This window comes from Rhopalosiphum padi, chromosome 2, assembly GCF_020882245.1.
Source record: "Rhopalosiphum padi isolate XX-2018 chromosome 2, ASM2088224v1, whole genome shotgun sequence".
NCBI classification, from domain to species: domain Eukaryota; kingdom Metazoa; phylum Arthropoda; class Insecta; order Hemiptera; family Aphididae; genus Rhopalosiphum; species Rhopalosiphum padi.
Window position 1 is genome coordinate 10,035,996 of NC_083598.1, and position 26,779 is coordinate 10,062,774.

General features: G+C 26.8%; 2 protein-coding genes across 3 annotated transcripts in view; one reads left to right on the plus strand and one right to left on the minus strand.

The window, feature by feature from the left end:
• LOC132922884 (transcription factor atoh7) overlaps window positions 1-20,182 on the plus strand; it is a 35,824-nt gene extending 15,642 nt beyond the window's left edge. For both annotated transcript variants that reach the window (XM_060986610.1, XM_060986609.1), the window contains exon 3: window positions 19,946-20,182. In XM_060986610.1, coding sequence (XP_060842593.1) covers window positions 19,946-20,101 — 156 coding nt within the window. In that variant the 3' untranslated portion in view covers window positions 20,102-20,182. The remainder of the gene's footprint in view (window positions 1-19,945) is intronic.
• LOC132921371 (KRAB-A domain-containing protein 2-like) lies at window positions 13,676-17,602 on the minus strand. Its single transcript, XM_060984362.1, has 2 exons — window positions 16,351-17,602; window positions 13,676-13,910 (listed from the first exon to the last, which is right to left on the minus strand). The coding sequence occupies exons 1-2, from the start codon at window positions 17,303-17,305 to the stop codon at window positions 13,855-13,857; spliced, it is 1,011 nt and encodes a 336-aa protein (XP_060840345.1). The 5' UTR covers window positions 17,306-17,602; the 3' UTR covers window positions 13,676-13,854.
• Window positions 20,183-26,779: the final 6,597 nt, after the last annotated feature.

Consider the following 26,779-nt stretch of genomic DNA (forward strand, 5'->3'; position numbering starts at 1 on the left):
GGAATGTTGAATATATTGATATATTTTTTTTTTGTGTTTATGTATACGATAAGTAGTTGATAAAATGTTTTGATATTAAATTTAGGGGGTGGTTTTGGATGAAAATTTGTTGTAGTTTGACAAAATTTGTCAAAATCTCGAAAATTACAAATTATTTTGTAGTTAGAAATTCATTAGAAATTATTTGTTTATACCTAAGAACATTTTCAAAGTTCTTTTTATATTTTGGAATCTATATTAAAAACAATTACTATAGAGTCATATTGAAGTTTTATGATTGTTTGAAGTTCAATTTTTAACGACAATATAGATATTCATTCATATAATAACTTTTTATCTCAAATTATTTTCATTTTTTGTGATAATAAATTCAAGTTGAATAACCGTAAATACTTGAAATGTTCACCAAATGTTTATATTATTATTTTAAAAATATTTTGATGCATTTTAAGCTATTTATAGGCATTAGAATTTTTCGATATTTATTGTTTTTTTTTTTTGTTAAAGTAACTTAGTTTAAGTTTTTAAGTTATTGATGGTTATGGCTTATAATTTAATGCCATACAGACGGAAATTTATTGAATTTTTAAGTTGTTTTATATGAGTAGAAATGGTTGGATTACATTTGTAACTATGTACGTCTATTTTAATAATGTAAATTTTCTGATATTTTCTTATTCCTCAATAATAAATATATATGTATATATATATATTAACTGTGGTGACTGGCGAGTTAGGTAATATTATTGTAATGCTATTATAATAGTATTTTTTTCATATTGTTACATTTGCACCTTATTCGAATTTATAATGACCACTGCCAGGATAATTGTACCCCTGAAACACCAGATACTGGACTAAACAAGCAAATATTCAGATGGTTGAACCATTACACTTTGATCACTGGATACCCTAAACAAATACTACTTGTTCCTTTGTTGGTGTACCTTAACCTTTATACTTTATAGGTATCATCATGTTAATTAACACAATCTGTCGATTTTCATCCGATATTTTCCAATTAAAATGTATTTACATTTACCTGTTTCGGAATTATAATTTATTTAAAGATAAACAAGAAAATATAATAAAGTTCGCCACCCAGAATCTTTTCCAAAATGTCACGTCCAATCACGTATTCATTATAATGTAATTCAACGAAATGAAGTCAATAACCGAAGCCCAAGTAACAATACATAAATTATGTAAATAGATACATGCCTAATTCATATTATATTATAGGTAAACATTACTATATTAGTCGTATACACAGTATTAGGTATATATAAATTCAAGTTAAATGTCAATGTTAATTATACTGCGCAGTAGTGTTATTGAAATCTTGTTTTATATTTATGTATTCATATCATTGTACATATAATTTAAAATAAGGTTTTAATTTTACTATTTTAAAACCGTTACTTCGTTTAATCAATAATCGGTACTCATTTGAGTAGTAGAATATCATAATTCTATCATGTTTACCTATATTTTAGTGTTATATAATTGTTGAAAAAACTAACAGCTTTGTCCTCTAAATTGCATGTAATATATTAATAATATTTAATTAAAATAATCATTGACAATAAAAAATTCTTGTTGTAAAAAAACAAACAATAAACTATTGTACATTTAATAATATTAGATTCAATACATATCTCAAACTTAAAAATGTAATGCGAAATTATTTGATTGTAAAAATTTAATTTTTAGAATATTATTAATCTAACCAAGACATTTAATCAATAAATTGTAATAAAACAGCTCAACCTTCAATAAAATCACTAAAATCACTATCATGAAAACGAAGATTAATCTAAAACATTTCAGGTAAAAACTTAAAGCCTATCTTCAAAAATAAACTGGTAAAGAAAAATAAGCCGTTCTACTCGTAAAAAATCAAAGCAAGCTAACTTTAAAAATGATAGTTTATAAAACGTATGAACCTTTTATACTTCAATATAAATTTATCATAAATATTTTAAAAATATAATTCTATTCAGTTTTTAAATTTAACACATTTTTAATCATGTATTTCTAAAAATATTTTTTAAGATATTGCTATTTTCTTGTAACCTTAAAAATATATTTTAAATAATATTGTATTATAATTTATGTAGGTATAGTATAATAATATAAAGTATGAGTTTTATCGTTAATTATTTATGACTTAATACCTATTTAACTTTAAAATTAATATTAAAACACATAATACGTCTAGCTACAAAAACAAATTAAAATATATATATATTTCAAGACTAAACACGAAATATTTCTTTATTTATATCCTAATACATATATGCGTAATATTTGAATAACCGTTGGAGCAAAATGTAAGAGTTTTTTATTTATTTTTTAAACCTTACTTAACGGTACCTTTGAAAGGAGCAATTAACTCTAACTATAAACTCTTCACGTAAATAATTAGCGCCTATCTCTGTAACGCTCAAAAATAAACATTTTTGTCGGAATGTGACTAAGATCTTCGCGAGTTAAAATTATGAATATAAGTTATGTCTTGTGACTCAAATGATTAAAACTTTTTAGATATTAGATAGTAGATACATATCGCGGAGTAGAGACAAACATCGTTTACATTTTATATTTACAATAGTTTACAACAATCTATTCATCCTTTACATTTCTTAAGGCTGTCACAGTGATCAAAAATCATTCAAAATGTCTTATTCTTTGAAATACAAAATTGTTTAAAATTGGTTTGATATTTACACAAATTCAATCGATATGAAATATATAACTTAATACATTTTTGTATTGAACAAAGTTATACGAATGTAATATACCAATATACGATGTATTTAACAATAGTACATATACAATTAATATATAACTACATACTCAATAAACAGTATAATATATGAATATTAATGTAACTATAATTAATAGTTGACTAATAGTTATAATATTTGTTATCAAGATCTGGTTTATACTCCGATGACTCTTCTGTAACACAACTAATTATTTATTAAGTTGTTACTTTGTGTTTAACTACTTTAACTGACAATTGACATAATAATTACACATCCCTGTGCTACGTGTGTTTTTACATTTCTAAAATGTATCAGGTCTGCCGCTTAGCTCCTTTTGCTTTATGAAACAATTTTAATAATATTATACTTAAACATTAAATATTTACTCAATGTTCACTCAAAATTCATCAAGCAAATTGAAATCAAATCAAAACATAATTAAATATGTATATTGTAGTAGTTAATATATATTTTCAAGCAGTAATGGCGCACGTTTACATTTTAAAATCAGAATAAATCGTCTTAAAAACACGTTGATTGTTGTTTGTTTTTCGACTCTTCGCTCTTCGGTTAAATTTAGTTTGTATTTATTTCCAACGCCAATGTCTCCTATTTCGACCATTATTTTTTTGGCTTCTATAGGCCTTAATTTTATCGAGACCCATTTGATCTAGTCATTTTCAATTTATGTAGCTTAGTTTCGTCGCCATGACTCGCAAACACAACGTATATCGCCATCGTTCCCACGACCTTTTAAAAATTAATCTATGTTTACACATCGAGAACACATGCGTGGTGGCTATAACGACGAGTTTTGTTTGTTACAAAATATTATACAACTCTAGTATAATTTAGTACATTTACTTCCTACGCATTGCCCAATATATAAATGTAATTATCTACTAATATCGTAATATCGTACACAAATAAATATTCGACGGAACTGAAAACTAATAACTACAATAATTTTCGAACTTTAAAATACACTTTTATTAGAATTAATCATTGATTATAAATACACTAATCAATTATATAATATTATATGTTTATCCTGTATATCGTTTCTGATTATTTTAATTAGTTAATAAAAAGGAAAAGGGTACTTAGGTACCTAAATTATTAATTAAAATTAAATCACAGATCTCTAAATTAAGAACATTTTAAGAACACGCATTTCAAAATTGTTACGTTTTTTCTAATAATAGCAACTGTTTTTAAAAACTGAATACTATTTATGATATCAATTTAAAAATTAAAAAGGTTTTTACTAAAATTTCAATCCACTATCTTATGTAACTATGGACATTACATAATACTATATTTTAATGTAAACATCAATAAAACCATAAATATCTGTACGTACTAAATTCACTTAATTATATCGTTCACGTTATATTATTCTTTAAATATCTCAATAATTAATATAATAATATAATAGCATTGTTTGAGAAGTTCCAACGAATGATATAATTTTATTAATTAGTACACAAAAAATGATTTAGCTTTTGTTTTGTTTGGCATTAAAATTATATGTAGATAATGATTAATATGTGTATTGCGTATTGCATGTCGTACAATAAAACAATTTGATGTTTATAAAAATTATAAAAGACAATTATACACTAGTTATAAGGCGTTTAACGTAGGCCATTACTTATACATAAAACATAATTCAAACAAGGTATAATATTCAAATTTAATCAAGGAAAAGTTGACTCAAGATGCCAATTTGCTTAACCTTTAAGGCTTTAACGATTTTCTGGAAAGTATCCTTGGGTTCACATAATTTATAAATCATTTATGTTATACGTTGTCGCATGTATTTATTACAAATAGTCAAGTTTTATTAAATTTTAATTTTGAAAAATAAACTACAATTCGGACAGTTTTTTGATTTATTGTCATACTATAAAATTAAGATGAACGAGTAATAATTTTATTCTTAATAATATTTATTATACTATAAAATACACTAGTAACTAATAAAAGCACACTTTGAACATTCGATCAAACTTCTTTATTTTTTAAGTCAGAAGTTATCCCTTATTAAAAGTTAGTGAATAATACCGTAAACTAAACACGGTTTTGTACTTTTATACGACGTTTAAAGTTTCGCAAATATTGACACTTTTAAAAATATGTAATTACTGTTTTAACGATAATGTCATTACCACATTCTACTTATCTCGATAGATTCGTTTTTGCAGCCGACGTGCTGACGTTGAATAATTAATAAATCATTAACTCGTAGAAATACATTATTTTCGCAATGAATTGTAATTTATTTGATTTTTGTTCCTGCATCTAACTAATAGCAGTAATATTATAGCTTATTGTGCTGTTATATATTCGGCTTTTTATGTCTTATCTAGAGTTTTAGTCTGTAGATATAAGGACACGTAATTTTTAACATGTTTTTTCTAGAAGTAAAGAAAATATAAAGAGAGATAAAACTAGGACCATTTAATCGACTAGACGACCACTTATTTTTGTTTTACTTGTCGGAGTAACACGTACATTCACGTAATACGTATATGTATGATAAATGGTCGGTGTATAGGTGAAAGAGGATAAGTCAAAATCACTATACTTTTTGGGAAATGAGAAAAGTCTCATTTCTGTATCCACCTATGCTCTTTATATTTTTAGAGATAATTCGAGATACAAAATATAATAATATTAAATTAAATATATTTACTTTGATGATGAAAACTGCAGCAACGAATTGAAAGTCTCTTAGAGTCTTATCCGGTGGCCAACGCTTATAATGTGTTCTCGTCGTAGGACCACAGAATATTAATATATATTTATACAGGTGCGTAATCCAAGAAATATTTATTAAGTCTGCTTAATATGTCCTATCATATGTAAATTGTAGAAGTTCAATATAATTAAAAATACCTTAGCTTCTTCCAAAAAAAATTCTAAATACACCCCTGTATTAATATATAATAATAATAATAATAATAATAATAATATATTTTATTTATTAATATTTATTTTTATATTTTGTGGTAGGCCACACACAAAACAAATTTTGGCTCCGGTACTGTAAACAGATTAGGGCACTAATTTGGTTAGGTTTTTTTTTTTGAATCAATTGACATAAAATGTTAGATAAAAAAACTATAGAGCTTCAAATATTGCAAATTATAGTTTGTCTACCAAAGAAACGTAGTTCGTTCGCTTTCCCAAATGAACTAGTGCCGCTGTATCGTGGTAAAATTCTTCCAAAACGCGACGATCGACGTGAAAACAGCGTGTTTATTGCCCAGAGTTCTTCATCTAATAATTTGTGAGTAATAAAATTAATATTCTATAACTTCTTTTCCTCTTTTATGTGACGTACCCAAAAAAAATCGTCCATATTTTTGTCATTTTTATATTTATCATACATCTTATTGAAAGATTGAATCTGTTTTAAATCAGATATTCAGATATAGCCGAATTTTTATTAATACCTTTTCAAAATTAAATATATATTTTTATCGTTGTTTCGAATTGGATTTCCTTTATAATATTGAAATAACTACATGTCTACATGTTTTGATAGATGTGCACTATTATATCACAGAATAAATAAAATTTAATTTATTTTGTGATTATATTTTATAATTTAGCATATAAAATTTTTAAGTAGGTACACAATTTTATTCTACCCGCTTAGGTAAATTATATGATTTCCCAACGTGGCAACGTTGTACTAAATTAACGAACGGAATCGCGTTATGAAAAATGTACCGCCGATAAGCAGCGTACGCAATCGTATCCACCCGTTTTACCAACCACTGCGCAAGCACTACGGGATTCAGCTCACAGTGGTAAAGAGGTAATCGCAATAAGACTTTATTATCTTAAATTCAAAAACTCGTTTATAACATATCTGTCGAATTTTTCCGACCCATTAGTTGGTTTATGACCTTGCTATTATTTTTTAGCCAATTTATTATATCTTGTATTTTTAAAGACATTAGTTGCGTTTTCTTAAACACTTAAACAACTAATTATTAAATAAATAATACATTTGACTTATAATTTATTGTTGTTGAATGTATAATAAATACTTTATGAAAAGAAAATATACATTAAATCAAATAAAATGTCAATATAGTCAATAATGTAATACAGATAATAAATAAGTATATAGATAATAATCAAATTATATTAAGTATAATCAAATTCAATCAAAAATGTATATAGAAATTATCAATCAAAATGTCAGTCAAAAATTAGGTTTATATACTTAAAAGATAAGATATTCATAAAATCTAACCTTGTTATTTTATTGAACTATTTATTGATTTTTAATTTTGTTTTAGCGGTGTTTCTTAAATTGACGAACAGAAATTAGTGAGCTTCTAACTAATCTTACCCTATTAGCTTAAATTACTTTTAAAACAACATCTAAAAATGTATAAATATTCAGATGGGAACTATAAAAAAAATATTACATTTTTTGTGAAAAAGCGATAGATAACGGTAATACTGTTATTGCTTATAATTTAAACACCGTACTTAATCAAGTATTTTATATGAACTTGGTAAATTCAGAATATTGCAAAACTAAATATTATATACAATTATATATAATTAGTACAAAGATTAACTGATAGTAAAGAGATTGAATTTTTATTTGGTTGATGAACGAAAATTTGTCTATTATTGATTTTCAACTAATAATCAGCAAACAATCTATAATAAATTATCATAATTTATAACGTATTACATTTTATCGAAAAATAATATTAGAGCCCAGGATTACTCATAAATACACGGAGAACCCCTGAAACAGTAGAAACCAAAATAAAATCTACTACCATCGAATATAATGGAAAATAATTCGTTTATATCTTTTTAACGGGACACAACTAAGGCACTCCGACTGGAATTAGGTCTTTCTTTGCTGAATAATAGGAGGCATTATCCATGAAAATAACACTATTTAGTAATGGTGCAGTTTTGAAAAATCATTTATAAAATGTGTCGTCGTTCATTTTATGATGGTAGTCTGAGCTTCTGAGGAATTTGCTTTCGATTCGAAACATAAAAGGCTTCTAGGAACAAAACCAGGTAATATGTATCACAATGAGCTGTTTGCCTTTATCTGACTATTCCTTTTGACCAGTGGTTAGTCTTCTAAAGAATATTGTCTCCCGTGGTGAATTGAGGGTTCTGATCGACCAACGTTTTATTCAAGTAGTATACATCGGTCTACCACATTTAACAGATATTTTTAAAATATATATTCGCTGTAAATTCACAATTTCATATCATCCTGAGGAGTGCGCTGGACTGAGATTTTCTGACATTCACAAAACTCAAATTGTTCAATAGTTTGTAAAACAACAAACGTTTAAAATTTGGCATACTTTCATATTCATTGACGATCGTTAAGGATTTTAGAACGTTAGTTTCACGATTGAACCAAAAACCATGAACTTTTTCCTAATATAAGGTTAACATTAGGATCTAACATAAATAGGTTTAATTAAAACGTTATTGTCCTGTTAAATTTAGATTATCGTGATATTATTTAGTTTAAACGAATAGCCCAAGTAGGTACACAATAATAATCTAACAAATATCTTTAACTCAACTCTAATAATAATACATTATTATACGTATTATAATAAAAAAAACATGATTTATTTTATATAACAGCTTATATTTACTGTAATATTAAATTATTTATAGACTATGTATACCTTTAAGTACAATAATATGATACTGCAAGACCGTAATGGGGGGAGGGGCCAGGGGTCCGGAATTTGTGATATTGGTTATTTTAAGGGCATAGTTCTCCTTATTTTGTAAAATCAAAAAGATTTGTTTTTTATATGTGTTATATTCACGATCTTACATAAAATATATTTGAGTTAGGTACATTATTATCAAATTTTTATAGATTATTAAATTAAATGTATTATACAACGTATAAAAATAAAAATAAAAATAAAGTAATATAATAGGCAATACATAATAAATTCAGAAATGTTGACAACTGCTAAGTTGTTATGCTGAATTATACATCATAAAATTATGTGATTTTTTTTAAACAAGGAGTTCTTTGATATAAAATTCGTATGATATATGCATTGACGGTATCTTTATACCTTATTACCTGTGGTCCCAATTGACCCTAACCCACCGAGTTCCCGTAACGAATATTCATATGTTTATATAATCAAACGATTCAAAGAACTGACAAACTTAAAATACGCACGACAAAATATTCTAGAATCTAAACAATAATAAAATTAATCTTATCTTTGGATTTAAAAATTTATTTATGGAAATTAATTTGTGACATTGAAGCCTTAAATTAATAATAAAAATAAAAAATAAATAAACAACAAATATAAATACAGGTAAGAAATCATCAATGTATAATATTTTATGGGCCAAAACGTCGGAGTACTGAAAAATAGATTAAAATATCATATTGTTATTATTTATTAATACGATACGAAAACTTGGGTATTTTTCTTATGAATTCACAATTTAATATAAACACATAATTATCTAATATTTTTCATTCAATATAATAGAGCTTTATAAAAATACAAAATAAACCATAATATTGTGTATATTAGTAAAAATTACCACTACACTTCTAAAATACTTCAAATACGCGTAAAATGGAAGTATAAAATTTCATGTTTGGACTATTTGAAGTCGCTGGTGCATAAAACAAATATTTATAACCCATACTACTATTTTTATCTGTATCCTATAATAATTATAAAATGGTATAAAATCCGAGAAATGCTTATAAGTTATTATAAACTATTCTCCTAAATTTCAATTTGTATGTTTCAAAAGGAAACAAAAAATATTTTGCTTATATTGTCATTCAAATAAGTATAAACTTAAAAAAAAAATAACGATAACAATATTTGTATTATTTTGATTTTTGACTAGAAGTTATGTAAAAACAATATTTTTAAAATTGCTTATAGATTTTTAAATTTCGATTTTTATTATTAAAAGAATCATCCTGTATATAAACTGCACTTTGGTGTGTTACGTGTGTGAGTGAGTGAGTGAGAGAGAGAGAGACACTTTTTGATTCAAAGGACCACTGATGATTCGGACGGGTCTGAAACATTATAACGATGCCGCATCATTAATAAGAATGTGTTCGTCGACATACGAAATAAAAAAACGACGCTGACTTCATGCTGAGTGGTGGTACCGGAGCCCGAGATTTTAAAAAACGGCAACTTATAAATACCACTGACTGTGGAGAAGAATAGTGTTTGACTAATGGGTAGCGGGCCAAAAGAGACAAATGGTTGGACAGGTGTAATTTGTCACATCTCTTCTCTCGACGGCATCCTAAGCGCGACGATTGTATGTCAATTGTGTATTCGTCGTCGGTTGTGGAGAGGAGAAGCATAGACAAAAAATTTAATATTACTAAAATAAACAAATGACGGGACGCATCGGAACGAATTCGGCACGGTGTTGTGGGTAAAAACTAAAACCACTCGTGAAATATAAAACACGTGCATTTATATCTACCTATTGAGTTTTAAACAAATTAACATTTGTTAATATGATATGATAGTTTCGGGTTAAAGATTCCAATACTATAAGTTTTCGCGAAAGGTCTATAATTTTGTGCCATTTATAATTACGTTTTTTTCAAGTGTTTTCTAACCGGCATTCAGCATTTGATTTTTTTTTATCTTGTACCACAAACGTTCGTTATGCATAAAATAATACTATAGACTTAATATTTACAATATCATTATACCTAGTGACGGAGATGGGCGCTACATTGCCGTCATTATTGAATTTTTTTCGCACGAGTTGCGAATGCCAACCGTCTAAGTGCGTGAATGATAAAACTTTGAGAGGGGGAGGGCACCGGTAATACTTATGTAGTACATATTTTTATGCAAAATAGAATAGAATATTACTATAAACAGGGTGATTCACCAACTATGCTCACTGCCATTTTTTTTTAACAATGGATATATTGAAATTATGAAATTATAATTTTGCAATATTATAGTATAGGTACTTATACTCGTAGTTCTTATTTAATATAGGTTAGTTAGTTTCCATTTTTTTACCAGATCAAAAACCACCTTTTACGAGCCAATACCATTCACAAATATTTAGTTTATTGGGATTTTAAATTCGTATGCTTCGACGCTTCGGGTATGTAATTACCTTGATAATTTTTACATCAATTTTAAAAACGAATATAAAATCTAATCTTAAGAATTTATGCTAATATACTCTTACCAAATATTTAGTTTTTAATAAAAAGAAAAAATAATTAAATTATTGTTATATTATGTACAGAAATACTTATTATGTCACTTTTTAATTTACATTATTACTCTTTTATTCTCTCTACTGCTCTTTAATTAAAATACATATTATTACTTACGAATACTTACCAACATTTTAATTAATTTTTATAGTATCAAATGAAATATTCTGTGGTAATATTGGCACCCCATATATTTTGGAAATATTTGAATTGGTACCCGTATCTAATTAGCAGATACTTTTACCTGTTCTATTGAATTGTTCAGGTACCCGAGAATCAACTAGTACGCAGCCATCTTAACTTTATTTCGTAATTGCATTGGTTACAAAAAATTTTCAAAATGATCATTTAACTAGGTATATGTATATAAAAATGATAAAAACATCTGATAGACCTAATAATTATATTTTATGAATTATAATTCTTATATTAAATATTAATAGAAATAATTATTTACTAGTTTAAACAAAAACAATTATTTAGATCACAATCCAATTAATTAGTAGGCTTAAATTTCTACTCTATACAGACAGATGCAATTTGGGTACCTATTCTATATTATGATCGCCTTAAATGAAACGGACGACCATGAATTTTCTCAATGGCTAAACTTTATTCATTGCGTTATTTATAAGACTATTACAAATTCCAAATTAACATAAATTCTTTCCATCATCATTTTATTATTTTTAAAACTTGGCCGAGTATAATAACTGTTAGATTAAATATTATATCCAGCTTTTTTTGTAGAACCATTATTTAATAATTATTATCTTTATTATGCATATTTTAATAACTCAAAAATTACTCGTTCGAATTTTGATCTAGATCAGTGGTGCGCAACCTGGGGGTTATAAAATTGTAATAGGGGTCGGCAATAATTTAACACCAAATGGAAAAGTTATATAAAATGTATATTTTGTATTTTTTTTTTTATGTTTTAGATTAATTAAATTAAATTAATATAAAAATGATATAAAATTAGGTAATGATTTAATTTATATGAATAACACTTTTGTATTCATTAAGTAAGGATATATTATACACTTGCATAATGTCAGTAGGAAGGGCGGTCGCCTCATCGAAATAAATTAATTTGAGGGTCGTGGATCTAAAAAGGTTGTGCACCACTGATCTAGGTACAATAACATTTTCAAAAAAGAATCATTAGGTTAACAATTTACAGGGGTCATGCTTGACAAATCACCCAGTATGCCTGTATATATATACTTTACAAATATAATAGTATGTCACCCACATCAAGTACGTGTACTGTAAATGCTTGAACGGAGTGGTTATAATAATAGTAATATGTATACCTACTGTATTGTATCTGTTCGTGTGCGTACGTGTGACTTTGTATAATGTCCCTATAATAATATGCAATGTACGCGTGTACATTTTGTGAGACATTTTCTCATTTGTGAATATTATTAACCTTTTTAGCAAAAAATCTTTTTCCTTAGACTTTTCATAATTCTGCATGAGATTTCAGTATTTCACACCTAAAATATTTATTTTTCTCTCATTTTTTCTCTTTTGCTTAAAACGCATGAACTCGTTCGTTTGTTTTCAATCGATAAATCTGGTTTTGTATACATAGGTAGTACCTATATATTAGTTTTGTGAATTGAAATCTCGATCTATAATAATTAATCTTAATTATTGCAGTAGTTAACAAAATAATAAGTAGATAATAAACAATAAATAATTACAATATATACAATATTATAATAGTAAGAACTTAAAAACTTTTATTTTTAATACTTGAATAAATAATTTTAAATGGACTTAAACATATAATATCTTCATACCGAATTATATTATAATATTAGTTTATTCCAAAAAATTAAAATAATATTTAAACTAATTAAAGATAATTTTTAATAATAATATAATTATTTTAGTATAATTTTATTGATTTGAATGACTTCTATCTATATATCTTATCTATATCGTTAATGAGAATATAATTCACAGTAGTTACTAAACTATTGATTATTTAACGTTACTTTATTCATATTTAATATACCAACTTATTTTATTTATGAATATTTTAATAATTTAAAATTTATTTCAATGCAATTAAGAAAAATTAAAATAAATAATATAAAAACGATTGTAAATTATTTTACGTTAAATTAAAAATAATTAGATAAAATTGTAAATTTATACTCTTTAATTATAATATGCATATTTTTGAACGTTTGTAAAATGTTTTTCGATTTATGTTTCAGATAATACTATATCACAGTATTAAATATCTATTATTACAAAATTTAGATACATATATTATATTATTAATTATTAATTTATTATACAAACATAAATTACACAAATTAGTGTTTTAGTAAACTTTAATTGTTTTGGTAATAAATTATAGTGATACATTATATTGTAAAAGGGAATAATTATGTATTTTTATTAACTTTTAATACCGTATGGTATATTTAAAATGTATACAAGCAGGTACTTACATAAAAAAATATTTGAAGGGTAAAAGGATTATAAAATTGTACAATAATCAATAATACATATATGTTTTTAATATTTTATAAGATACAGCTTTAAGTTAAGAACATAATACAATTGAGTCATAATAGTATAATAAGCATATTAAAAAACATTTTTTATGGATTAGAATGCTTCAAAGGTTGATAATAACGTCATAATACAGTATTTCATATATATTTAAAAAAGTTCACTTCGGAAAGCAATCAGGTGAAATCTGTGTAATCGGTCAAGGGAACCGTTCAATTTGTAACCACTAACTACCAACGCCATTTCTGATGGGATTTATAATGTACGACCAATTCCATTAAACATATCGTGGTATGGAGATTCGCTTAAGCCTAAAAAAAAAAAGTTAATAGTTAGGGAAATAAATGCTGAATACATAAAAATAATTATAAGCGCAATGATGCCGTTTCAGGTTATTGTATAGGGTATGTGGAAGGGTAGATTTTAAGTATGTTTAAAAAATATGTCAATAATCAAAGAAGTTAAAAATTTGGGGTAGTCACTCCGTTGTAAACATTTCAAGTGTACTCCGCCATTGAGTAGTAATGGATGTGTTCAATTTGATTTCAATGATAAATGGTTACATACGAAAAACGATTCTGAGCGGATACAGCCTGTCAGACTTTATTTCTAAGGATATTTCACTATGAACTATGAGTGATGGACAATGGGCGGAATCGAATAAGCTAAAAAAATGTATAGTACTATATATAATAATACGTTTTTTTATTTATTATACAATATTATAATAATTAATAACATAATATTCGTGTCATAAATTATTGTTATAAACGTTTCAGTCAATCTATAGTGTGAATAGATAGAAACATAGGTAGTAAATAATAATATACGTAATGTTGAAAAATTTTAAATCTTGACAAAAATGTTTTTTAAATTACAACAAAATAACTAAAGTTGTCTAAGGAAGGAATTGAACTGCTTGATTGTTTGTTTAAATACCATCTAATTTCATATGTCTATAAAAACAATTGATTTTCGATATTTTTAATATGCTATAGGAACAACTCAGCATGTACAATTTAAACATTGAACAAAAAAAAATTAAAACGCTTTTAAATAACCTAAAATTAGTTCAAATAGTTACTCCGAAAATTGCATACAAGATTATAAATTAGATAAACGTGGAAAGTATTAAGTTTATATGTAAATTATGTATATCATATTTTAAATTATAAAAGAAAATCTGAGTCGTTTAAGTGAAAAATCATTGTGCTTCTTATAAATATTCAATTAAATGAAAGTTTTTTTTAGGTACACTATCAAAAAAAAATGCACCTAGGTATCTATAAAAACATAAACTATTTTTTTTATATTTTTTTATGTAAAACCTATGAGAAACCGTATGTTTAATAATTAAATGTTTTATGAAATTTTAACTATAATCCGGTCCACGATAATCGCAACTGGGTGGTAACCAAAATACGTTCAAACTCGCACATCCCTTATCAATTTCACACGTCGATAACATTGTCCTTGTCGTAATTCAGCAAACGAGTGCATTCTTTCGAGAGTCGAAATATACTAATAGGTAGATTTTAAAATATATTTGCTATTTTATTTTTATTTTTATGTGGGTAATTTAAACTTATGGTGAACTTTATTCAATTTTCAAGCCTTTTTATTCACAAATATATTTACATACGTAAATTGGAATAGTTTAAAAAAGTTGTAAATGTCAAATATCTAAAAATATCCAAAAAGAGTGGAAATACTTTGAATGTTTATCCCCTAGGAAATTCTATTATAAATATTTGGTGAAAAAATCTAATTAATAATTTTTAAATTAAAAAAAAAAATCAATTTTGTCAAAAACTAGATTCACGTAAAATGTCGGGTTACCCCAAATTATTTTGGAAAGTATTGAAGATAATTTAATTTTTATCCCCAAAAATATCTACTACCTACGTATATACAAATCGCTAAAAGAAGCCACCTTAAAAGATGTACGCAGTTTTACTGATGTACGACAGAAAAAAATCCACACCTATAAATATAAATTAGATAAAATCATTGTTTCGTTCAGAATCTATAAACTCACACACACACACACACACGTCATTGTTAAACCGATATATTCATCGTCCCACTCAAAATCTAAAATACCTCTATACCTGAAAATATCAATTTCGTTTTTTGTTTAGTTTTGGACCCAATCCCCCTCCTATTGGCCACGGCGGCCGGCGAGTCTGTGATTGCGCGGTGAGCCGGTCGAGGTGGTAAGGATTGTACCCAACACAATTTACGGAACGATTTATTGTCGTGAAAAATAAATGGTCGTACAGATTACCTACGTGGTAAACGAGGCGTACCGTTATCGTATACAATATATATATATATTTTATAACACGTGGTTCAGTGGTTGTTTGTTAAACAACCAAAGAAAAAATCAGAACACAATAATCTGTGATTGTGAGTCGTATACTGTATATTATAGTATATTGTGTTTTTACACGTGGATATCTGAAAAATACACTAAAAGGAGAAAACAGAAAAAGAAGACAATCTGTGGTTATATAATTTACGAGGTTTGCGATGTCGACATTTTTTCAGTTGGGGTAAAAGAGAACGATCGCCATCGGCCGGTACTCGTCGGGACCGACTTGTCTTCCGCCCTGCGTTTTGGTGGGAGAGTCGACAGTGTCGAGTCGTCGTTGCGCGTGGTAACGGTCGGTAAGGTGCAGACCGGTCGCTGCGGTGCCGGTACTTTGTACCGTACTACCGTAGGTATAAGGATGTAGCTAATAACCTTACCTGGTTTTAACTGGTTGTTCATCCAGAACTGTAGGTACTTGAGATTCAACGGCCAGTTGATCCGGAAGTTGGCGTCGTTCACCCAAGGCTCCATTGTCTTATGTATCATATTTATGCCATGCTGTGAGATGTTCATATCATTCGGATTTCTGTGTGCGATGGACACTCCATTACTCCACGCTGCCTTGATGTGGCTAATTATTGAATGGATGTATCGCATATCGAACGGTGCATCGATATAGTTTGGCAGTCCAAACGTCCCGTAAATGTCCATCAAGCTGATGACTACGTTATTAGGCTCTATGTTCCGGAGCGGAATCAGGTGGACGAATTGGTTTGAAAGAAACCAGTGGACCATTATGTACTCATAACCGTCGCGAGGGTATTCCTGCATGTTTATGAATCCGAAGTAGACCGAAAAGTAGGAACCGTGTAAGTTAAACTCCCGTTTAAGCGGTCGCATTGGCGACGGCTCACGTTGCGGTAAATCATAATTCAGGATTTCCGAGACCATCGCATTTCGGTTTGCGCAATGCTGGCACAGTCTCAGGTACGTCATCACCGCTAAATTGGACACGTTGCAATATCTAGCCTGGATTTGGGCGGTCATCTCTTTAAAGTTGCCGTGGTTGGTGCTCTGGTGCGCCTCGTGCAGCACGTCAAACAGTTCCAGGTTGATCACGTACTTAAGGAGATTGGCGGCGACATTTTCATGTGGTGCCGGCTTCACCAACCATTCGCGACCGTCTTCAACCATAATGTCATATTTTTGAAGTAACTTGCGATCTTCGGGCGTGTCGTATATTCCCTGCATGTGCTTTATTTGTAAATATTTGAGCTCTCTAATCACCCGATTATATTTATCGATTTCCATACATATTTTTTTTTGATATTTATTCTTCGCGATTTCGGCTGCCCACGCTTCGTCGAATTTATTCCTTGTTGGATGGGCCATGATATCAGTCTTCAAAGGTGTGAAACGGTTACGATGTTACGAGTTTACGTTGACCAAATACGTCAATATATAGTGCAACTGTCTACACGCACGGATTATCTTGGACTGAATGAAGCAGCCCTGTAGTCGTCTACCGATCCGATGCCCCACCATAAACTATCGCTAAAATGGAGGTTTTTTTTTATATAAAACGCCAAAATCTAAATGGGTCGTCTAAGTCGCCTGACCACCCGCTGCTGATATCATACTCACAGTTAATATGCGATTATTGTGCGCCTAAATATACCTACCTATATGTTATATACCGACCCAGGATGGTAAAAAAAAAATTTCTCTAGCACGTATGTATAATATTTTAATGCTGGGTAACTGCGTTTTTAGTAATACTATCGAGAACAAACGATTGTTTTTGATTTTTTTCCAATGTTGCCAAATTTAATAATTATTATTAAAAAATTTTTTTGGACTTGTAAGTTGTAACAAAATATTAAATATTCATAGTAAATAATATATGTGGTATGTGAAAAATTAAAAATCAATTTATTTATTAAAATATTTAGAGTGTGTTAGCTTAAGCTATCCCGCTATAACTAATAAATATATAACTCATTACATATTTATTATATTTTTTGTACATGATTTTATAAGTTTATGATTGTTATAAGTTATAACTTATAACCATGGCTATTGATTCCAAATTTCAAACTTATATTTTATTTATTAGGTAGCACATGTTTATATATTTAAAAAAAATTATAATTATTAACTACCTAATGACTTACTTCAAAAATATTTTTATTACACATTTTATCTGCATATAACAATAACATTTTATACATTAATTATTACTAAATGAGTAATAATAATTTCTATATCTTCTATTGACAACATGATATTTGTACTATATAATATTTTTTTATATTAAATATTTTCAAGAACCTAAATTATGTTTTTAATATTTGAATATAAAATTTTAAATGATGCATTTGAACCTTTAATATCAAGTTATTTTATATTAATTTATTTTTTAAACCATAAAAATATCTATTTATTGTTAATTAGAATAAAATTCACAGTAATACACTTTTTATTATTTAATGTTCCTTTATTCATATTTATTATAATATTACTTACTTACTTACTTTATTTATGAATACTTTAATATAGTATAGAAACCGTCAATAATGATATTCAAAGGACTAGTCAAAGTTAGTCATATAATAACCAATTTTCATTATAAACAAAATAAGAAAATACAATTTAAAAAAAAAGTTGCATTATTGTTACAAAATTAAATTTACATTGTACCTTCAAAAAAATGTGTTATCTTAGTTTGTATTTTGTAGAAAAATTATAATTATTCTTATATGTTTTTCCGATATTACAATAAATAATCATCATAAAATGCGTATTAGTTATTGAATTTGAACGATTTATACGTGACCAATTTGTAGAAGGGTCGTTAAAGTCACTCGACCGCCCGCCACTGATTTATAAAAAAAAAATGCAATGAAAGGAAAAGGCATTTGTTGCAAGGCACAATATATATATTATATTGTATCAGCCCCCTCGATAAAACTGGTACACAACGAATCTATAAAATATTAGATATTGTACTGCAGGTAGTAATTGTAGTAACAATAGTACAGTAGTTGAGTCCAGAAATAGTTTAGGTACTACACTATAGTTGGGTCCTAATAATACAAATAGTTAATATAAATGACAAAGTATTTATAAATATAAAACGAGTTACTTTAAAAAACAAATTACTTAATATTGTTTACATTTTTAAAAACTTGTTTAGAGAAAAAAAATCAAATCTTCAATACTCGATTTCAAATCAAATCGCTACCTATTTTAAAGATTAGGTAATAGGTTTTCTTTTGCACGATTGATTGGTTTAATTATGTAGAAACAGTAACGCGTGAGTATTAGTAATGATATATTTTGTTATTAATATTTAATACTTGTATATTTTGTATTTTTTAGAGCATTATGATTTAAGTTTCGAATCGAATATGCATAAATAGCTTTCTTGATTACTATTAGTGACCAACTATGATGGTTAAAACCATAAACTATACTTAAATTAAAATATTTACAAAAGAAACAATATTTATTATTGTATAATATGTAAGTCTGTGTTAGTATTAATGCATGACTTTCAATTTCAAAAGCACAACGTTTTTCCAGATGCCACTGTATAACCAAATGTGACTATGTAAGACAGATGCATCAGTGGCGTAGCCAAGGGGTAAGGGGGCTGCAGCCCTCCCAGAAATATTAAGAAAATTTAAAAATTACTTTAATTTTTTATGGTCTATGAAAATCGCTACAAAAATCTTAAATTGCGTTTACAAAAATTTATCAGCCCCTCCCCCCCCAACCTACCTAACCTGACCACAACAACAACAACAATAATAATAAATGATAAAATATGTTTAGCGCCAATGACTTTTATTTTGTTAGGGATTTGATAATTCTAGTTAATATTTTACCTGCAAATGAATAATATTATTATATTGGTGTTGGTACGTTATTAGCTTATTACCAATTGCAATAACTGTGAATTGTGAATATTGTCTTTCCTAATACCTAAAATATTTATTATACCTAAATATATATATATTTTTATTTCAGACTTGGCCGTACAACGCACACAGCACCGCTAAAGAATGTTCATCACCCGACGATGATGACTGTAGATACAACTGTTATAGTAGTTACAATAATTCACTAGAAGGAAAATCTTATTCAACTTACGACACTTACTACAAGCCATCGATCAATTCGTGAATATCCGTCATTCATGTATATTTTATTCAATATAGACCTAGGTGCTTCAAAAAAAAAAAAAAAATATCATTATTAACTTAACACCTGTAAAATATTTGTATTTTTATTTTATGATAGGTTAACATTTAATTTATAGATTTGCACGTAATTTAAAATAAACTGTACAATAATAAAATATTTATAATTTAATAAAAATAATGACAACAATAACAACTGGTTTTTTGGGCGTGTATATACCACATAATATAACAATAAGGTAAACCGAGAATTATTCGTGATAAAATATAATCCAACGATTCAAAAAATAAGATACTTACAGAGTAATTATTTTATCAAAAAACAAAATTACATAAACAATAATCATTTCCAAATATCGAGTGTTTAAAAAAAAAAGAAAGCACCTGTTATTTTTTAAGATGTGCCTACTACGGATTTGGATAATATCAGAGATATGATACGATGTGCGAGTGAATTATAATGCTCTGTTTTAGTTTTACACATAAAAAAATTGTATTGAAACATAATGCAGTTATTAGTTTATATTATTATCAGTTTATATATTATAAAATATTTTATTCACTAATCATTATAGCATTTTATGATGTAAATTAAATAAGACAATTTTAGTAACTTATTTTCATTAAATATAATCTAAAATTTTATGTTTTTGGTTATAAACAGGGGATTTTTATATTAGGAGTTTTGTATTTAATTTAGTGTGCTTGTTGTTGATCATTAGAATTTTAAGTAAGCTGAGGTGTGCATTTAAGGTAAGCTTTTTAATTTTGATGTGGTGTAACCAAGTGAGCTGGTGGTCAAAATTAGACGTAAGTATTTAGTCGAATGAGATGTAGGAATTTGAATATTATCTGGAAACACCACAGGACAGAGAGAAATGAGAAGAGTGAATGCAATGTGTAATAATTTGGATTGGTTGACTTTGAAACGCAATTTTTTATACTAAGCAGCCACGGGGTCAAGGTGGTATTTGAGATTAAGGAAGTATCTTTATGAATATAAATAATATTAATAAGTTGAAATTAAAAATTAATACAGAATTTGTATTTCTTAAATTTGTTAATATTTTTAAAATATTAAAATAATTGAAAAGTTAACACGCATATGATGTTGTAAAGAAATCATATAGTTTATTTTTAAAAAGCTTTTATTAAAAGAAAAAATTCAGTGCAATTATAAAATTGTTAGTCACATAAAATATGCAATTATTGTTCAATCTTTTATCCGAGTTAAAATATACATTTAATAACGAATATTTTCATATTATATATTTATAAATATATATATAGTACTATATAAGTATTTACCTTCTGCAATAAAATGTGAAATATGTGAAATAATACAATATTTGCATAACAAATTCTATTTCATACTTATTTTATATTTTTTAATAATAAAACTTTAGCATAACTAGGAAATTTAATTTATATTAGCTGTGTTTTCTTTTAATATTTATACAGCAATTTAAAATAATATCATTTCAGACTGTAATTATTATAACATTACATTTCGACATTCTGAAATGTATGAGGGCGTATGAGAACGAAAATGTAATTGATTAAAACGAAAATAAAAAAAACAAATTATGTCCATAAAAATAATAATAACTAGTATGAAAGTAACGTCACTTTATATGATGATAAATGTGATAATAATAATAACGAAATAGAATTAATTAAATAAAAAAAATAGGTCTTTGTTGATATTTTGTTGTATCTAGAGTCTAAAGTCTTAAACAAAACGTGCTTCATAGAAATCCATCACTGTTATGTTAACTGAAATTAAAAAGTTTGTTTTATTGCTTTACAACACAATACGATTTAATAATATATTATATTATGTTCATTTTTCATCGATTCTAACATATAAAAATAGAAACATTTTAAACCGAAATTTATTAGTCCACTATTTTTATGCTTTAATCAATAAACTGACGATTATCAGTTTACTATTTTTATAGAAAACTTATACTGAATATGTTTGTTATTATTTTAAAAATAATTACTGAGCGATTTTACAATAAATTAAAATCCATAATATATAACGTTTAATTCTATCATTGTTAATTGTATAAGAAACATGGATATTAAGTATTAATTTAATCGTAATAACTACTATTAAATGCTATGAGTTTTTAACACAAAATTTTATAGGTTATATGTATCTTAAATACAAAAATTAAAATATAATATCTATTTATTTTAATTATCTATATGATAAGACTGTTCATACATTGCTTGTATGAATAAATATACATTCGAATAATAAAATATATAACTGAATAAACTAACAATTTAATCGAATACATTTGGGTATTACCTAGTGTAGGCATATAACGAATAAGTAGTTACTTAAAGTAAGTACCAAATTCCAAATTTGACGATTGTGTTTAATTTAACTATAGTTATATGTGTAGGTAATAATTGTTTGTAAACTTAATGTTATAATGTGTTATATTAGATGGATTCAATTTTGAAAAGGTTAATTATTTTTTTTTTAAAAGTATGCAATTTTTTCCTACTGCAGTTTTAAACTTTATCACGATAATTATTGTTTTAAATTCAATTATGGGTTATAAAGAATAAATTATGTGTTATATTATTTTAATTCTTGGATGTTTGCTCATCTAAGAACAATTAACCGCTAGACTAGCCTACTTAGGTATAATAATAGTAACAGATAATTTCTGAAGTGTTCACTTTGCTACACAATTTAAAAATAATACACGGGTTTTGAGTTTATAGTTTCAACTTCAGTATCTACATAAGTCAAACTTGACTATATTGAACTATAAGGACATAATATTTCACCAGTTGTATATAAACGATAATATTAAATTGCATCTAACGAAATTTCAAATTAATGTTATATTAAAGTTTATATTATAAAATTATTATAATGAGTACCTACAAGTGCTAATGTAATACTAGTGTGGTAGGTTAACTAAATATTTTAGGACTTCGACCAATAAAAAAAGTTTAAAAATTCACCACGGTTTATAAGTTTTAGTCAAAATTATACAAGTTGACCTGCTGCGTATATCCTATATGGTATTTTATAAAAGTCCTGGGACATTATTTCGGAGTGAAGTTGTGGGTCCGACAAGTTTTGCAATTACTCAAATAGAATTGGTGCATTTCAGTATTCAGTAACACGTGCGTTTGAATTTTTTTTATTCTACTACAAAAACTTAACTTTTAGTCAAGTTCAAACTTTACCAACGTGATGAACGTTCGAAATTAAGAATTCACAAGGAAAAAATGTCATTTTTATTTTATGTATAATTTTTGTAAAATACAACGATTTTGCATAGTGTTTTATATAACTGAAATATCTGAAAAACCAAATTTTCCGTTTTTTTATTTTATTACTGTCAATAGTTCATTAACACTATTAGGTTGAAAAAAAATGACGTAGACATTTGATGGGGATAGAAAACTCCGTATACTGTTCTTTAGTGTGAAAAGTTCATTATTATACTATTTTTGTCTCTTTTTATGAATGTCAGTCGACGGTCATTATTATTTTATTCGTCAATGTTAAATGTTAATTATATATTAAATAAAAAAGTTGAATGTCAATTAAAAATAATTGTTTGAGTTTAATGTCGAAGAAATTTTTGGTACCAAATAAAAACGAAGATATTTTTATGTTTGTACTGCGTATTGACAAAAAAGTTGTCACTAGGTAACTTTTTTTCACAATCTGGATTGATGATAAATTATAAATATTGGTAAGTATCTGGTGCTTGGATGTAATATGTTTATGAATTTCGTTTCTTCAAAAATTCATTGTTTTGTTAATCTATGTAATAACGTCAATTGCATTTTTAATATTATATTATTATGTAAGATTTTATTTTAAACAAAATTAATATTTTAGTAAACAAAGTATCTATAAAATGTAAACGCTTATAAGTTAGAATAATAAATTAATAAACAATAATATACATACTCATAAACAACATGAAAAATACGCAAATACAAATGCATACAAAATCTGTTTACACTGTTTTTGACGTTTTTGTAGACTAATGATTAGTATTATTATAGGTATTATAGATTAATATTAAATTAATTCAGTTAAAATGTAAATAAGATTTACACGTTTTTATTTTATAACTAATACCTCTAAGTACCTACGTATGATAATATATTAGCTATTAAACGCGAAAAAGAGATTGCGGACAGAAATAGGTGTTCCCCGCCGCCGACGGACTAATCGTGAACTGGCAACGCGTGTCGATGGACTGACGAATGGCTCCTACCACCTCATTCGCAATCGCTGATAGTGAAACAGAGCCGTATTCAGATTAGGGCAAGAGGGCATGGGCCAAGGGCGCAATTCTAAGAAGGGAGCAAATTTCAATACTAGTTATGTAATTTTTTCACGTAATATTTGAAAAATGTATACTTAATTTAACAACTTACTACAGTAGAGTCTTTATGTTTATTGTATATATTATACGTATAACTGATATGTGTGGTAATATTCTCATAAAATAGGTAAGTAATAGGTATGTATGTATTCATAGCATAACTGTAGCTATACGAAATGTACGTGGCTTGTCAAATGCATATTTCCCATTTGGGGGAGGGGGCGCAATTGCAGTGGTTCGCCAGGGGCGAATGGATTTCGAACGAAATGCTTTTGGCGATTAACAGCAGGTCTTCTGAAACATTCGTTAAGATGTTCAACCGATGTTTACGAAAGTTGGTTTTCCTATATTAGGTGGAAACGGTTTAGACTCTAGACTACTACTTCTTCACGAAAGACCGGACAAGCTCACCATTAGTTTGTATAGCTTTCGGCCTCTCATTTGCATGCTAAATATAACTGATAAATCATTTGAGAAGTTTCTCCTTCTGAGGCTTAACGAACACCTCGATCAGACTGGCGGACTATTCTTATATTATTATTTTTTATTTTATCATGAGATGCAGTACGACCTGCAATCGCCCGATGAGTTATTAATTGTATTATGTATAATGTATATGTATTACATGTTTGCAGCATTCGTATACATCAATAAACGATGGCAGCAGAGGAGTAGTATTATTCAAACAAAGCTGTCGGTTAACAGGAAAAAAAATATACGTACAATTTTTTTGCCTCTATTTGGTGTTTAATAATAAAATAATAACTGTACAAACATTTTTTTACAGGAATACAGTTTAATATGATAACAAAATCATAGAATAAAGAAGGTGAAATAGCGGCGAATGATATATATATATATTATTCTAGTATTAAAAGATAACAGTCTACTGACGATTATCATTGACACGTATAAAATAAGTCTGTTGGATTTTAATCGCAGAATTTGAGATACTGAGTAATGACATCATTAGATTTTAGATTAGACAGTATTATTATTTGTATTGAATACGTTTTAAATTATTAAAATAATATTGAAACGGCGTTATTTAAGTTAAAATTAATACTACGCTGTAAAGTGTAATTTGTTTGGTAATTTTTCCTTTCAAACCGTATATTTTAATAGTTTTTACTTATTACCTATATCATACATTTATATTGGTTACTACTGCATAGTAGAGTTGAAAATTTATTTTATGATTTGATCATATTTACAAATATAATTTAATTATCTGCATAATTATATTATACAACGTGCCTGTATAAGCGTACTATATAATTTAGTAAATATGTTTATAGATAAAGTGGTTATTTTGAATAGTAACATTGGTTTACTATATGGTATATTAATACTATACCTGCACTATACTTATAATTATTAGGCTATGTCATTAAAGAAAATCACGATATTTACGATGGGACTTAATAACACTGCCCCGCAATAAAATATTTTAAATTTTTTACTTTTATTTGAATGTTTGAAATTTAACTTGTCTGAATACAAATCGGAAGGTCTTGATTTAATTATTATTCGCTATGGATCAAGTTTGCCTTTCACGAATGTATTTTAATTTAAATGATCCGTAAAAAATGTGTATGAATACATTATTATAATCAGATTTTATTTGTGTTTAGGCTTACTATTTTAAATATATGCATAAGGAATTTATATAAATATTCACGAGCATTGGATACGAATATATACATATATATATATATATATATACAAGGTGCATTATTCTGAGTTTTGAAAACATTAGCACGTTTCTTAGTTAATTTATAAATAATACTGTTTCAGTAAAATATATTTTAGATTTTGAGTGGAGCGATGAAAGTATTGATTTTACAATGATGTGTGTTTTTAGAACACCGGATGTAGCTTGTATTTTAGAGAAATAAAAATTAAAAATAAGTATTTTTTTTTGTAATTGGGAAAAATAATCAAAAAATTAAAGGAAAACAGGAATTTTTATGCTAAACCTAGGCTGAACCAGATTTTGACTAAACTAAGATATTTTGTTATAATTCAAAAACGCATTAACACAGACAATTTTCATCATAAATTTATATTATCATTTTAAAAGTATTTTGATGCAGACTTACTGGTGTTTAGTCATGAGGTAGACACGGGATATTGAGTATAAAGTAATTGCCTTGAAAAATATTATTTTAACAGGCTCAATAAATTATTATAAGTTTAATTCATATACGAGGTATAATGATTCCAAATTACGGAACTATACTATGATATAAGCGATATTTTTGTTGAAAAATTAATTTTTA

Excerpts from the sequence above, each read along its gene's own strand:
- LOC132921371 (XM_060984362.1), bottom strand. The coding sequence starts at position 17,305 with ATGGCCCATCCAACAAGGAATAAATTCGACGAAGCGTGGGCAGCCGAA. Across the intron at positions 13,911-16,350 it reads GAACAACCAGTTAAAACCAG|GCTTAAGCGAATCTCCATAC; the intron begins GTAAGGTTATTA and ends TTTTTTTTTTAG.